At 56.1% G+C, this 14,619-nt stretch overlaps 1 protein-coding gene across 2 annotated transcripts; it reads left to right on the forward strand.

The window, feature by feature from the left end:
* Positions 1-1,347: 1,347 nt before the first annotated feature.
* On the forward strand, positions 1,348-8,139 carry LHX3 (LIM homeobox 3). Of its 2 annotated transcripts, NM_001030335.2 has the most exons (6): positions 1,348-1,476; positions 3,795-3,966; positions 4,144-4,346; positions 4,500-4,651; positions 4,739-4,910; positions 6,502-8,139. In NM_001030335.2, the coding sequence occupies exons 1-6, from the start codon at positions 1,407-1,409 to the stop codon at positions 6,918-6,920; spliced, it is 1,188 nt and encodes a 395-aa protein (NP_001025506.1). In that variant the 5' UTR covers positions 1,348-1,406; the 3' UTR covers positions 6,921-8,139. The 2 variants fall into 2 exon arrangements, with proteins under 2 accessions (NP_001025506.1, XP_025011780.1); XM_025156012.3 differs by having other exon boundaries at positions 4,144-4,651; positions 6,502-8,134.
* Positions 8,140-14,619: the final 6,480 nt, after the last annotated feature.

Consider the following 14,619-nt stretch of genomic DNA (forward strand, 5'->3'; position numbering starts at 1 on the left):
CAGCACTGTGCTGCTCAGGGGAACGGCTGCCGCACAGCGCCCGCAAGCACGCAGGCTTTTGAACTGCTTCCTTAGAGGATCAGACATAAAATCCACTTACAAACCCGAGCTTAAGAGAGGCTGCGTGGGTCACTGCCTGCCCCGTGAGCTGCTCACGGCCCCGGGGACAGCCACAGTGTTCCGGTGCTGCGGGCACTGTTATAACCCAGCTCAGCTCCAGCCGTGCAAGGAGCTCCTTCCCGCTCCCTGCAGCAGTTTCCAGCCCTACAGCTCAGAGCCGTCCCATGGGCTGGGATCCATCCCCATCCACTCATCCATTGGCCGTGGTGCCCAGCGGTGCTCGGTGTTGGTGTGGGGCTGTGCCCGGTGCCTGCTGTCCCCGGTGGGCAGGTGAAAGTCGCCGTGCTGCCCTCCTCCAGGAACATATGTGTGTTTGGAGGCTCCCGCCCCTAAGCTGCTTTTATTAATTTGTAATCCCCTGCGAGCAGGAGGTAAAGGGATTCGGGGGATTAGTGGTCTCACAGTAACAACCACAATTATCAGCTCCGGCTGCTGGGACGAGCAGTGTGCATTCAGTCATGGGGCTGTACACCATGGGACACGGACAGACACATGGACACGTGCACCCACTGAGTGCACACACACACACATCCCTGCACACATCAGTATTATCAGAATACAGCACAACCACACAAATACAGACACACAGGTGCACACCCAAAGGATACATAGGCTGACACATGCCTCGCATGGATGCATGCACTGCACACTATCGTGTACCCACAGATGCACTCACAGCCACATGACTCAGCCCCACTGTGCACATCCCTGCACTCCTATATGCACCCCTTGCACGCGCGTGGACACACCAATATGTGCCCAAGTCCGTGGCTGCTTCGTCCTCAATTAACACAATTAACTTCTGCCAGCTGCAGAGCACCGATTGCCGTCGGTCAGATACTCTCCCTTCTACCTCTTCACGCTCATTAACTAATTAACGGAGAGTGACGGCACCCCATGGGCGGTGTCGGTGGCCCCGCGCCACTGGAACGAACGGAATCAGGGCTGGGGGGGGCGGACCTCCCCCCGACGGCGCTTCCCCGACCTCCGCCCGCAGCGCGGTACCCCCGCGGGGGCTTTACGGAGCCCCGGGGTACGCGTGGGACGTGGGGAACGATCCTTCCCCCCCTCGCCCTTGCGCTTTTGTGATGCTAAATCGCCCCTCGGTGAACCGCGGCCCAGCTGCGGCCCGGCCCGACGGCTCGGTGCCGCCCCCGACCCGCCCCCCCGCCGGCCCCGCTCCGCCCCGGGCGCGGTCCAGCCCCGCGCCGCTCCCCGCAGAGCTCCGCCACTCCTCCGCAGCCACCCGCGCACCTCGGACATCCCGTGCACCCGGCGCGCCCGCGATGCTGCTGGAGAGGGTCCGCGCCGGCTCGGAGAAGGCAGCGGAGCTCTGCCCCTTCCCTCGGAGCCCAGGTGAGAGGGCGCAGAGCTCCGCGTCCCCCAGCGGAGGCACCGCCGACGGCTCCGGGCGCCCCGCGGCACCGCGCTCGGGGTCGGCCGAGGGAAAGGCGGGCGGCCCGACGGCCTCTGCCTCCGTTCTCCGCCGTCCGACGTGTCCCGATCCCGGCGGCGCCCCGTGTCCGCTCCCGGTGCCCGTTTCGGTCCGTCCGTGCCGTCGGCGTAGCCGGGAGCCCTCCGCCCGCTGCCGAGGGAGAAACGCCGCGGCTGTGCCGGGCTGAGCGCGCGGCCCGGACCCGGGGGGCTCTGCTCGGCCCCGCGGAGCGGCGGATTCTGTCCCGTGGCGGCCGCCGCTCCGCGCGCAACGACGGCGGAGTGAGATGGGGAGCTGCTGCCCGGCGGCGGGCACCCCCTGTGCGACCCCCGTTGGCTCCGACGCTTTCCGTTCCCCCTCTGGAAAATTTCCGCGCAATTCCTCTTTTTTGTTGTTGTTTTTTCTTCCCAATTTAAAGAACGGCGAAAACGTCGGCGTTGTCGGTGCGGGCGAGAACCGTCGGTGCGGGGGTTTTAAACGAAAGCGAGGAGGGGACGAGACGGAGGGGGACGGGGTCGCGGTGCAGGCGCTGCCGGAGCTCCCCGCCGTCGGTTCGCTGCCCCTCGTCCCGCTCCGCTCCCCGCGTGTCTCTGCACCTCTCCCCGGCGGCTCTCCGCGCTGCGCTCACCGCGGGAGTTGCGCGGTTGACCCCCAACATCGGGAGGCGGTTCCTCTTAGCGGCGGGGAAGGGACCGAAACAGCCCGGAGCGAATTCCCGGTGGGAGGAACGGGACCAAAACGCCGATTCCCCGCAGGACGCGACGCCCGCAAATAGCCCCGCGGCCCCGGGGAGAGAGGGGGACAGGGAGGCGGTGCGGGGCGCTGCGGGGCTGAGTTCGTCTTGCTTTTATTATTGAATAATTGTTTTCGTTTTCGTTGTCTTTCATTTTTTTTATCCTGTGGTCATTCCCTTTTCTCAGCAGCTCGCGGCCGTTTGCAGCGCACAACGAATTCCGGGCACCGACCGCCGCTTTCCCCCCCGCTCCGTTCCTCCCCCGGCGCGGCCCCCGGGCCCAGCGCGGTCTCTGCCATCCCTCAGCCCCGTCGGGGCGGCTCCGCCCGGATTTCGTTTCCGGGCACCGCGGAGCCGTCTCCCTCCCGCAGAGCGCAGCCGGGAAGGGGATTAAATACAGCGCCCCGCGAAGCGCTGCACGGGAACGGCCGAGGGCTGCAAATAACCATCCCGGGGGGGGTTCAATCGGATAACGGAGGGCTGAGGGAGCGGGGAGGGACGGCGGAGGGACGCCCCGATTGAGCCCCGAAGTGCTGTCCCGCCTGAGCGAGCGGAGCGCGATGCAGCGTAAGAGCCGCCGGGCTCAGACAGCCCCGTGTGCGCCTCCGCGGTGCCGCTGCCGCTGCTCGGCTCTCCGGGCAGTTCGGGGTCGGCTGTCGCCGTTGCCGTTATCGCTACCGCCGCGGGTGTCGTTTGTTCGGGCGCGGATAAGTGTAGAGACGATTATAGCGATAACGATATCACCTGAACCTCTGCTCCTACCCGCAGCCGTACATCTCTGTATGTCTCCACACGGTTACCTTTGCATACAGATACCCGTACGTCTGTGTTTATCTGCATCCACGCAGCTGCATCTGTATATCTGATAAACCCGTATTTCTGTGTCTGTGCAGCTACATTTCTCTCTCTCTCCATACTTGCTGATATCTGTATATTTATGTCCATATATCTGTAGGTTTTCACTTTCTAACCTACTTGCCTGTTCATTTTTTGTCCCTCTGTGTTTCCGTATCTCTGTATCATCTCATTCCAGAGATCACCTCTTCTGATACCTGCAAGGTGACTGAGCACTCCTGCTATGTTTTGTTTTCAGTAGAATTTTCACTATTTGGGGCAGTTTGTTCCCCCCCGTCCCCAAGCCGTTATTTGCTGATGAATATTTGAAATGTCGGAAAAGCAAAGAGATGGAATAACTGTGAGGCAGTGTGGGCAGCTCAGCTGGGGCTGAAGTCCCTTCCCATCGCTTCCCTTCGTGTTTTCCCATGCTGTGCGCGGCTCGGGGTGGGGGGGGTGGGGTCTTTGCGCTCCGTGCCGCGGGGAGAGGCTCTCACAACGCCGCACCAACGAATCTGAATGAAAAAGAATGTTTTTCACGCCGTTCCCGGGGCCAATCCCGGGATTTCAGACGGGGGCAGCTCCGGGAATGCCGGGCCGGGGGGGATCGGGCGGAGATGGGAGGCAGTTGGGCGGTCGGAGCGGCAGCTGATGGGGGGCTGCTTCCCGCAGAGATCCCGCTGTGCGCCGGCTGCAATCAGCACATCGTGGACAGGTTCATCCTCAAGGTCCTGGACCGGCATTGGCACAGCAAGTGCTTGAAATGTTCCGACTGCCAGACGCAGCTGGCCGAGAAGTGCTTCAGCCGAGGGGACGGCGTGTACTGCAAGGAGGATTTCTTCAAGTGCGTGGGCCGGGGGGCGGCGGAGGGGAACCGGGGGGGCGGAGGGGAACCGGGGGGCGCTCAGCCCCGTGGACGGCGGCTCCGTCCCGGGGTTCAGCACCGCGGACAGCGGCCGCTCTCGGGCTCAGCCCGCGCGGCTCTCCGCGCTCAGCGGCCGCCGTCTGTCGCCCCACTCAGACGCTTCGGGACGAAGTGCGCCGCCTGCCAGCAGGGCATCCCCCCGACCCAGGTGGTGCGCCGGGCCCAGGACTTCGTGTACCACCTGCACTGCTTCGCCTGCATCGTCTGCAAGCGGCAGCTGGCCACCGGAGATGAGTTCTACCTGATGGAGGACAGCAGGCTGGTGTGCAAGGCTGACTACGAGACGGCCAAGCAGAGAGGTACGGAGCGCCCTTCGCCCCCGGGGAAGAGAGAGGCGGCTCCGGGCCGCGCTGCCCTCGGGGCTCCGCTCGTGCATAGGGTTGGGCAGGAGGGAGGGCGGGGGTCCCGGGTCCGCACGGGGAGCTGCGAGCTAACCCGCGTCGTGCCGGCAGAGGCCGAGTCCACGGCCAAGAGGCCCCGCACCACCATCACAGCCAAGCAGCTGGAGACCCTCAAAAACGCCTACAACAACTCGCCCAAGCCGGCGCGGCACGTCCGGGAGCAGCTCTCGTCGGAGACGGGGTTGGATATGCGGGTGGTGCAGGTGAGACCGCGCGGCTCCCACCCCCGGGAGGCGGCTGGGATCGAGTCGGCTCCGGGCACAGCGAGCTGCCCCGTGCTCCGCTTCCAGGTCTGGTTCCAGAACCGCCGGGCCAAGGAGAAGCGGCTGAAGAAGGACGCGGGGAGGCAGCGCTGGGGGCAGTACTTCAGGAACATGAAGAGGTCCCGGGGGACCTCCAAGTCCGACAAGGACAGCATCCAGGAGGAGGGGCCCGACAGCGACGCCGAGGTCTCCTTCACAGGTCGGTGCGCGGAGCTCTGCTCCCGGCGGGGCTGTGCCGAACGCTGCCGGCTGAGCAGCGGCCCGGGCTGGGCTCGCTTCACCCCACATTAATAATTTTTAGCTGTAATATAATGAGGGAAAACAAATGCGGAAGGAGGAAGGCGGAGTGCGGGGACCGCCCTGGCACAGCCAGAGCCGCTGCGGCCGGAGACAGCCGTGAGCTGAGAAATGGCACGGGAAAACCCTGTGCCAGATCCCAGACGGAGCAGGGAGAGCTCCCCGGGCAGCGCTGGGCTGTTGGAGCAGTCCCTGCATGCAGACTTCTGAAGGGACTGTGAGAAATACAAAACTCAGAGTTCAGAATTACTGAACTAAGCTATGAGGAGAAGCGCGTAGGTTCCTCTTAGTTTGGCTGCTGTTGTATTATCCTATTTAGAATCGTTTTATTCGTGTGTTTCCTACTTAATTACTTCCCAGTCGTGTGGGAGCTGTTACCTCCGTGCTGTAAAAAAAAAACTGCTCCGTGTTGGGATATTTCTGCACTACATTGTCCCGTTTTTGGGGCGGCCGTCTCTGCAGATAAACCCCGGAGCTCACAGCTCTGTGCTCCTCACGCAGCCCTGCGCTGGGGTGGGTGCACGGCGACGGCAGTGCCAAACCACCCCCGCTGACAGCGCCTGCAATGCATCCCCGCGGGGCTCAGCTGTGTGCATGGACGCCGTTTGTAGGGGTACGGGAGAGAAGCTGAAATGCAAAGCTGTGCAGGAGCTGAAATACAGAACTGTGCTGACAACGACATACGCCCGCAGTGCACGGATGTTTATACGCACACAGCTTTGTGGTTCTGCTCTCTCCCGCGTTCCTAAAAGCTGTTTGACTTTCCAGTCTGTGTATACACGCTGTGCCTCAGCGTCATTAAATATGAATGTACTATAAATAATAACTAAAAATTGTTGAACAATTACTGATAGCTCCGTGCCAAAGCAGATTTGTATCCAAGGCAACAGAACGGCTCTCACTGTCCATAAAGCCCCAAATGAAAGCAAACAATTTTTGCTGGTAATTTACAAAATATTTTCATTTTTCAGAAGTGTTTTTAAGCCTTCCGTCTCCTTATCCCAAACCCGAGAAAACAAACACTGCTGAGATTTAATACATCTTCTCTGAGCAAGGCAGTTTTTCTTGGGCTGAATGCTCAGGTAGCTCCTAAAGAGGAGTCCGAAATTCAAAATAAACCTCAAAGCCAAATAGAAATGAGAGACTAAAAAAACAAAAAAGGATGGAAAGATCTTCAACTCACGTTCCTCTTTAAAGGATTACTTTAAAACCACGGTCCTATATTTTAAGGTGTGCTTTTCATGCCTGTTTTTTTAGATCCAAAATGTGTTAGACGTTTGTACTCGGAAAAAATAATCCCGTGGCTTTCTTTGGAGACTCATCAACGAGGGCAGGAATAATAAGGAATAATAAGGAATTACAAGTAGGAAGTGCACGACTGCTCAGTTCCCACCCATCTCATCTGTTCGTACCCAGGGCTCAGGGGAGCTCCTGTGTGTGCTGCCGGCCGTGGCCATCGCTCTCCCAGTAAAACCAGTCCGTTTCCATTTCAGACGAGCCCTCCATGTCCGAGATGAGCCACTCCAATGGCATTTACAGCAATCTCAGCGAGGCGTCCCCGGCCCTGGGGAGGCAGGCTGGGACCAACGGGGGCTTCTCTCTGGATCACAGTGGCATCCCAGCTCAGGACCAGTACCACGACCTGCGATCCAACAGCCCCTATGGGATTCCCCAGTCACCGGCTTCATTGCAAGCGCTGCCGGGCCACCAGCCTTTAATCTCCAGCTTGGTTTACCCTGACAGCGGTTTGGGCATCATGGGACAAGGTGGACAGGGGGTGCCCCAGTCCATGCGGGTCCTGGCCGGGAATGGGCCCAGCTCCGACCTCTCCACCGGCAGCAGTGGGGGATACCCGGATTTCCCTGCCAGCCCGGCCTCCTGGCTGGATGAAGTCGATCACGCTCAGTTTTGATAGAGGATCCGCCGCCGTGCAGTGGGAAGGGAAAGGACTCATCGCTGTCAAACGTCATCTGCCCATGGGGAAAAAAGGAGGGACGCGCTGAGCGCCGTGCGGGCAGGATGGCATGGCTGCCTGCAGAGCGTGGATGTGCTTTGCAGAGGGCGAGCCGGTGGTGGGTCTGTGGTGGACGGTGGGCAAAGGGAGACGTGGCACAGCGGTGAGCACGAGGAGCATCCCATGAAGCTGGTGGTCGGGTCCTTACTGAACACCGAGAGCTGTGCTTTACAGATTTGATAGGAGGTATTTCGCTTTCTGCTGTCAGTGCATTCTCCAAAGCGAGGACTTCTTTCATCACCCACCCACACCGAAAACCCTCTGAAGAGAAAACAAAGTCCCCATCCGCGGTGAAAGGTGTGACCCTGTCTATATTTCTATAGGAGAAACGTTAATAGTGAATCACTTCAGAAACCCGTGGTAGCGAACGTCTCTGTTCTTCCAGCAGACTTTTGAAGCGGTACGTTCTGCTTCCTTTCGAATTCACCTTCACTTTTCTAAAACGAGATGCTCTTTCATATGCCAATCGCTCACCATCAGCCCTTTTCCTTTGTGAAGACCACCCGTTGATTCCGCTTGGCATCTTTTTGATTTGTAGCCTGCTAGTTTCGTCCCTCCACGTAAGCATTAAACCGTGAATAGATGTGTTGATTACCAAATAACTCCACCTTAACCACGATGGCGAGAGGTGGTTTTCCTGGCCCGGGAACAGCGGCAGCTTTGGGTTGTGAATCTTTTGCTGTTCTTTAAGATCCCTTCGCAGCCGTTTTCTGCAGTGTCTCCGCTCCCCCCGCTGTTGCCAAAAGCCCTCTGGGTCTCTCTGTGGTCGCATCGCTGGGTCGGCTCCAGCCGTGCTTTGCAATGAGCGCACGCCTTCCCAGCAGCTCTTCTCTGCTGGAGGCATTCGTGTATCTCCGCAGACAGAGCGCCGGCGGCTCGCGAGGAAAGGCAGAGCAATGTGTGTATCATTACCTGTACAAATGATGGAATTCTCTGTAGATGATGTGACTGTCCCGTGTCTTTTATTTATACTCTCGCATTCTCTCTGATGATCGAATGCTCCAAGGCTGCAAATAAATTTGTCAGCTGAACTTTAAATCGTCTTTTGCTAAATTCACATCAAACGCATCTATATAAATAAATGCAATACCTGAAAATAAAAGTCAAACTCTCAAAACTTGGGCTCTTGATTCACAAAAGCACCAAAATGCGCTCTCCTCTCTAAACGCAGCAACGATGCAACCGATGTAAAACTGCTCTGAGAGGCAGAAACAGAACTGGGAGCTTTGGGGCTCTGAGCAGCGCTGCTGAGTGCATGCCCGGCCCTTGGCTGTGCTCAGGCTGCTTTGGAGGGCGCGTTGTTAGCTTTCAGCATTCATTGCACAGGTGGAAATGCGTAAGGCAGGGGCAGCTTTGTCCCAGGCTGCAGCACCATGAGGTTCCTGAGCGGCTGAGTTTCAGCTCACGGTGTCAAACCCATAAGCCTCAGCTCCTGGGGCATTTCAGGTGGGGGAAGCAGTGCCTCCCATGCCCCATAGGGCTCCAGTTGGGTCTGGGCCCAGAAGCTTCCCCCCATCCTGCACCAGAACCGCGTAACAGGCAGACAACTGTTGCTGCTGACTTGCAGTGCCATTGCAGGGACACGGCTCATTGAAACTCATGGATTGATTAGAAAATGATGGGGCTTTGAAAATCTGATGACAACATCTCACCCCCATGGAGAAGAGTTCTTATTTTCAAGAGTTCTTTGCTTTCTGATCCATTGCCCCATGGTTCAGAGACACCCCTTCCAACCTGGGCCAATTGTTTCTCAGCAATACATTTTGGCCATTCAGTTATTAATAATAAATTCCTCTTGAGGGTGATTTTTGAAAGTAGGAGATGAGAACAAAAGCAGAAATGGAGTTTACTTTAGGGGAATGGTGCTATTATAAGGCCACCGATTGGAAGCAGACTGAGAGTCTGGTAGATTTTGTTCATGGTTTCCCTCACAGCAAAGGCTGAGCACTGCTGCTCCCCGTGCATGTCTGGATTGAGGAAGGGGAGCGATGCCAATTCTGCCCATTCCTTTGTGCAGTGCTGTGCTGGCAGGACGGGCGGTGCTCTGGCAGAGGGCTCAGGAGCTGCAGCTCAGCTGTGCCTCTCTGGGCTGAGACTCAGAGATCCCATTACCAGAAATGCTTTCTTCTCGTTAAAAAGAAAACCAATTTGGAAGAAGGAAATAAAACCAACAGCACGAACGGAGTGACAGCTCGTAAAAGCCGACCGGAATTAGGAAGAGAGGTTCGCATCGCTCACTTTGCAGGTGAGCTCCATCAGCTCTGCTGATCGGTGTGAGTGCACTGCAGGAGGAGTGGATTTTGTGCTGCCGGGGAGGAAAATGTAATTCATGAATTTTTGTTTTTGAATGGCATATTCACCTTTGATGAGTCCTTTTGTCCCAAACCTGTGTTCCCTACAGGTGCAGGAAGCGCTCAGACCTGCAGGATTTACACCCAAATACAACATTATAGCAAAATGGCTTTGTTAAAAGCTGGAAGGAAAATCAAGCGAGCACAAATATGCTGGGAAAAAAAATAAGCAAAGGTGTTTATTATTATTTTTTTCTTTCGGGCATCTTTATTATCTCTCCATGCGGGAGTGCGTTTTGTGCTGAGCCTCACATATGGGTGTGTGCGCCTGCAGGGCTGCACTGCACGGGGAGGTGTTGATTCAGGGTGTGGGAAGGGCAACACTGCTTTCGTGCACAGCGTTTCGCAGCCTGGCGATGGGAAATCCAACACCCAAACAAACGAGGCTTCTGGGTTTAAATGGACTTCTGCACGGTGGAGCACAAGCAGCTTTTGTACCTTCTTTCTCTTTCCATTTTGAATGATGAGTTGGGTCACTTCCAGCAGAGGGGCAGAAGGGGAGCAGCCCCATAGGTCCGTAGGTGCTGCCGGGACAGGCGGTGTGTGGGGCTCTCCGCACATAGTGGGTGTGCTGGGTGTGAAGTGCTGGGATTGCTGCTCTGAGCCCAGGAAAAGCGTGGCAGAACAGACACACAGCTCCCTCTTAATCCTCACCACCCAGGGAGCATTTTTGACATTTACGCACAGTCCACCCCTCGGGCAGCGGCGGCAGAACTGGGAGCAGTGATCACAGAGCCCCGACACAGCTGTGACACAGCGGTGTCCACAAAGACTCTGTGGTTGAGCACTCAGCTCCGGCTGCCAGCAGCCCCCAGCTCAGGCACAGCCGAGCTCCAGACCTTTATAATCTTTTTAGCTCTGTTATTTTCCCACTGCGGTGTGAGCGTCTCTGTCCCCCCGGGGATGCTGCAGGCACTGCTATCCCTGCCCGCCCGCACGCCGTCCCGCTGCTGCTCAGCTTCTGCCCTCCTCCCGTCCCTCTGCTGGAGCTTGTGAAAAGTCCCCAAGTCAGCTGGAGGCGAGTAAATCATTCCTGACAGCTACATCTCTACAGGGCAGTTAGAATTAATGTAACAATTTGGCATTTAATGAAGCAACAACACACCGGGCAGCAGAGAATAGCCGGGACCTGCTGCAGTCACATTAGCATCCCTTGGGGACCCAACAGGCACTGACACCATCAGATGCCGGCTGCTGGGCTGAGCGTGCGGCCCCGGCTGGGACACAGCCTGCACAGCTCCATCCCCATCGCTGCATCCTTGTGTCTGGGATGGGCACACAGAAGGGACAGAGCCTGGGGGGCGATGGGGACCCTCATGGGAGTGATGAGGGTCATGGGGAGTGCTCACCCCCATAGGGCCAAACTGATGCCGGCGGTGCAAAAAATGTCTTGAGAAGCATGCGGGAAGAGGAGGAAAAATAAATCAGCTTTGGGTATGTTGGGGGCGGGGGGGGGGAACAGACAGAACAGCCTATTTTGCAAACAGAACCCAGCTGGATCAGGTGTGCTGCACCAGAAGGCTCTGATTTCCACGGAGCCGCAGGTACTCTGGCTGTCTCCAGGATGAGTCCTTTGAACAACAGTGCGTGAGGGAGGGAGGGCAGCAAATGCAAATGGCTCCGGGGCCAATCTCCTCTTTCCCATGTATATACATATGCTCTCAAAGCACCACAGTTTGCAGCAGCTTGGATGCTCTAAAATAAATCATGCATTGCATATTATTATTCTTTTTGCTCTTCAACGAAGCCACGGCACAGAAGTGCAGCCCCTCACTCACAAACCACCCGTGCTGCTTCCCCTCTGCAGGGTGGGCTGGTGCTGGTGTGACCCCACACCTCACTGCGTTGTGCTGCGGAGCCTCACGGCCGTCGGCTTTAAGGGCTTGACAGGTTTATAAAGTGCTGAGTGTCCCACAGGGACGGGGGCACTGTTTGCAGAGGAGATGAAGCGTGCCGTATCCAGCTGGCCTAACAAGGCAGCGGGAAATCTAAATTAATTCAGGAATGCCTTCTGTTTGGCTGGAGGAGGATGCTGCTCTCAATCTATGGAAATGACACACTGGGAGAATGCTCACCAGCAGTGCCAGGCTCCCCTCTGCAGATCGGGGGTACGGGGGCACAAGGCAGCACAGTGCAATAGGACCCCAACCCACATCCTGCTCAGGGTGTGTGGCTTATTGCCACCTGTGAGGGCTGCACGGAGGGAGCAGCCTTAACCAGAACCACCTGTGCTCCTAGGAGGGGCCTGAGGGAGCATTTACAGGCTCCTGGGGCAGGACTGCAGGTTCTTTCTCCAGGACCATGTCCTTGCTGCTCCCAGGTACTCCTCCTGCTCCCCTACACTCACCGTTGGCTGCCTTGGACTCGAGGCTGAGCTCTCTGCTGTGCCACAGGTCAGTGCTGTGAGGCTGGTTTGGGGTTGTCCCATATCCTTGGGATGGGACTGATGTTACCTCCAAGATGCAATGCTTGGGCTCCCCCAGAGGCTGCCCCGGTGTCTGTGTGGGCCATGGGCTGAGTTGTACATGGCCTCTGTCTGTGGGGATGGATAAAGGGGATGGGTGGGGCTGAGTTCCAATACGCAACTTCTCCTAACTGAAACCCAACCAACTGAAGCTCAGGTGACCTCGGGGCTGGTGGTAGGGCAGCAGCTGTTGAGTTCATCATTTAGAATTGGCCCAACATTTAACGTGGCCAGCTCTTTCTCTGTTCCTCGCTGCTCAGCCTCTTTTGGTTTTGTTTCCTGCCTGCACCCTGCTCTCTGTGCCCTGCTCCTGCCACCAACTTCAGAATTAATCTTCCTGGCCTACCCTGACCATTCTAGCTGAAGCATCCCCTCGTTGTGTTCTTGCTGGGATTTGGCTCTGGGGAGTGAGGGCATTTTGATGAAGCTGAGCAATATGGCAAAATTAAAACTTACTCTGGTTTTAATTTGTACTAATCATACACTCAGAAATAAAGAATTGGTCCCCCAAGTGTTTTTCTGGACTGGAGGACCAGGCTCATTTATTTGCATGGATTAATATGCCGCATGCTAATTGTGGGATGCCAATATTAGCCGTGCTGCAGTACCAGGGCCAGCAATGCCACAGTGAAGTGGTCTGGAGAGGCAGCAGTAGCCCAGATGCATTGAAACAGATCTGTGCAGGGTTTTATCAGTAGATTTGCCAGCAGGAAAATCATCATTTTCAGGAAAAATCATCCCCTATGTTCATTGAAGCATCTCATTAACTCAGAGGAGCGCTAATTGGATACACTGTGATCAGATGGGGTATTTCTGTCACCCTTCCATGCAGAAGGCAGAGGCCAGGTGTGAGGTGCTGCTGCATCCCTGTGTGCTTGTGGGGCTTTGGGGCACTGCAGTTGGGCTGAGGCTGCGTTGCCCTGCGGGCACAGCACAGCTGGAAGGCGATCGCTCCTGTGCTGCGCGGCTGGCACGCTTCTCACCATGAATATTGCATTGAGGCAAGTGGAGATCACATTGCAGTGCCTCGATGGGGCCGTGCTTCCTCTGCTGAGGGCTGGGGAGAGGGCAGGGAGGTGTGTCTGGGGCACAGGTGGTCATGGGATCCCGATGGATGTGAGCTGCAGGCTGTGCCTGTCCTGTGCTACCTGTGTAGCATTGCGCCTCTGTGCAGCATCACTTAGATTCCTCTGCTGCAGATGTATGTGTTACACGGTGTGTGTGTATGAGTGCATGAAGCACAAGTGGTACAGTGTGCTGTGGGTACTGTGTGTGATGTGTGTGCCTCAGCAGGGGCGGGCACCAGTGCATGCTTCAGCTGCAGGCTGCAAAGCAAAGCTGGGGTTATTTTGGGTACTTCTCAGCTCTCACAGACAAACCCACGGTGCAATGGTGATTGCAAGCCTGGGGGTCAAATCCAGCACTGAGAAGCGGGGCTGAAAGCACACACGTTTGATGCAGAAAGGCACTGATGCTGAGCAGTGCTGCAGGCTGCATTAGCGGTGTTCTGGGGAGCTGTGTCACTTATCACCCATCAGCGCTGCGCTAACGAGGAGCCGTGCTCTGAAGTCACCTCTCCTTCATTAATTAAGGCTGTTTTGCACGAGGCAGGGAAGAGGAATTGAGGAAGGGCTCTCGGCGCTCTTACACTTTCCATAGATGTTGCAGAGGATCCATTACTGCCCGTGAAAGCCCTGTCAACATTTTTCCAAGGAAGAATGAAAATGTAAATAACTTTAAAATGATTCAATGTCACCGTGGTATGGAAAAAGGTCATGCTGCTGGCGACCATTTATCTTTGTGCCCATTTAAAGAGCTTTTTTCCTATTACATTTTTTGAAATTAATGTTTTTAAACATTACCCAAAGTAATGTTAACAATCATGGGGTTTATGGGATTGATCGTTCTGCGGGCTGGGATTTAGATTGGAAAAGATTTGTTTAAGGCTGTTGTTGTTGGGAGGTGGTTAACAGACTTCGTGATTTATTGCTTACAAAAACGTTGGTGTGATTTAACAAAAAGACAAAAACAGCTCTTGAGTTCCCAAGTAAATAGGGGAGAGCATTCCCCGGGAGGGAGTTTGGGTTGGTGGAAACAGAGTGTGTGTGTCAGTGGTACGGCACAGCAATGCAAGGTGAGCCCGCAGGGATGAGCTGTTTGTCTGCAGGTCTCCTGCTGGGGGGAAGATGGGCTGTACCCCAGGTTTGGCTCATAGAAGGCTTTCTGCTCTTCTGCACAGGAACACTTTCAGCACCACTGAACCTTGGGTTGGGGACAGGGAAAAATAGCTGTGCTCTTAATAGAAACACTTGGCCTGCAGAGATGTGCTTGCATTTTTCACCTCTGTTGCCCCTGCTACATCAAGTGTGAGGGAGCAGGGGATGCCACAGCTGGTGCTTTGCATGTAATTTTCACCCTCTTGTTAATGACCTTGCAGGGATTAGCATGGCCTTCTCCATATGCCAGTAGATTATGTCTGTTGGCAGCTGCTACTACTGGAGCAAAATGGGATAGTTTTCATTAGGAGTGCTTGACACTAGGTTGCCCTGGGTGTCGTCAATCCTAAACTGTCAGTGCCTTTGAATAAAGCAGCGTGCAGATGTGATTTATTAGGTGTGCTGCTGCTTTGCTGAAAATGTGGCATTTTGGAGTCAGCAAGGTCTTGCAGGAGATGTGTGAAGGGGATCTTCTTGCTCCTCCTCACCCACCCTGCCCATGGGCACCATGGGGCTCTCTGCTGATGCTGGGTGGAGAATCTGCCCTGAAATAATTGGGACTTGCA

The sequence above is a fragment of the Gallus gallus genome, chromosome 17 (assembly GCF_016699485.2).
Source record: "Gallus gallus isolate bGalGal1 chromosome 17, bGalGal1.mat.broiler.GRCg7b, whole genome shotgun sequence".
Taxonomy (NCBI): domain Eukaryota; kingdom Metazoa; phylum Chordata; class Aves; order Galliformes; family Phasianidae; genus Gallus; species Gallus gallus.

Bases quoted from the DNA above. Each gene is read 5' to 3' on its own strand.
- LHX3 (XM_025156012.3), top strand. From the start codon at position 1,407: ATGCTGCTGGAGAGGGTCCGCGCCGGCTCGGAGAAGGCAGCGGAGCTC. The intron at 4,652-4,738 runs GTGAGACCGCGC...CTCCGCTTCCAG, and splicing joins TGGATATGCGGGTGGTGCAG to GTCTGGTTCCAGAACCGCCG. The intron at 4,911-6,501 runs GTCGGTGCGCGG...TTTCCATTTCAG, and splicing joins CGCCGAGGTCTCCTTCACAG to ACGAGCCCTCCATGTCCGAG.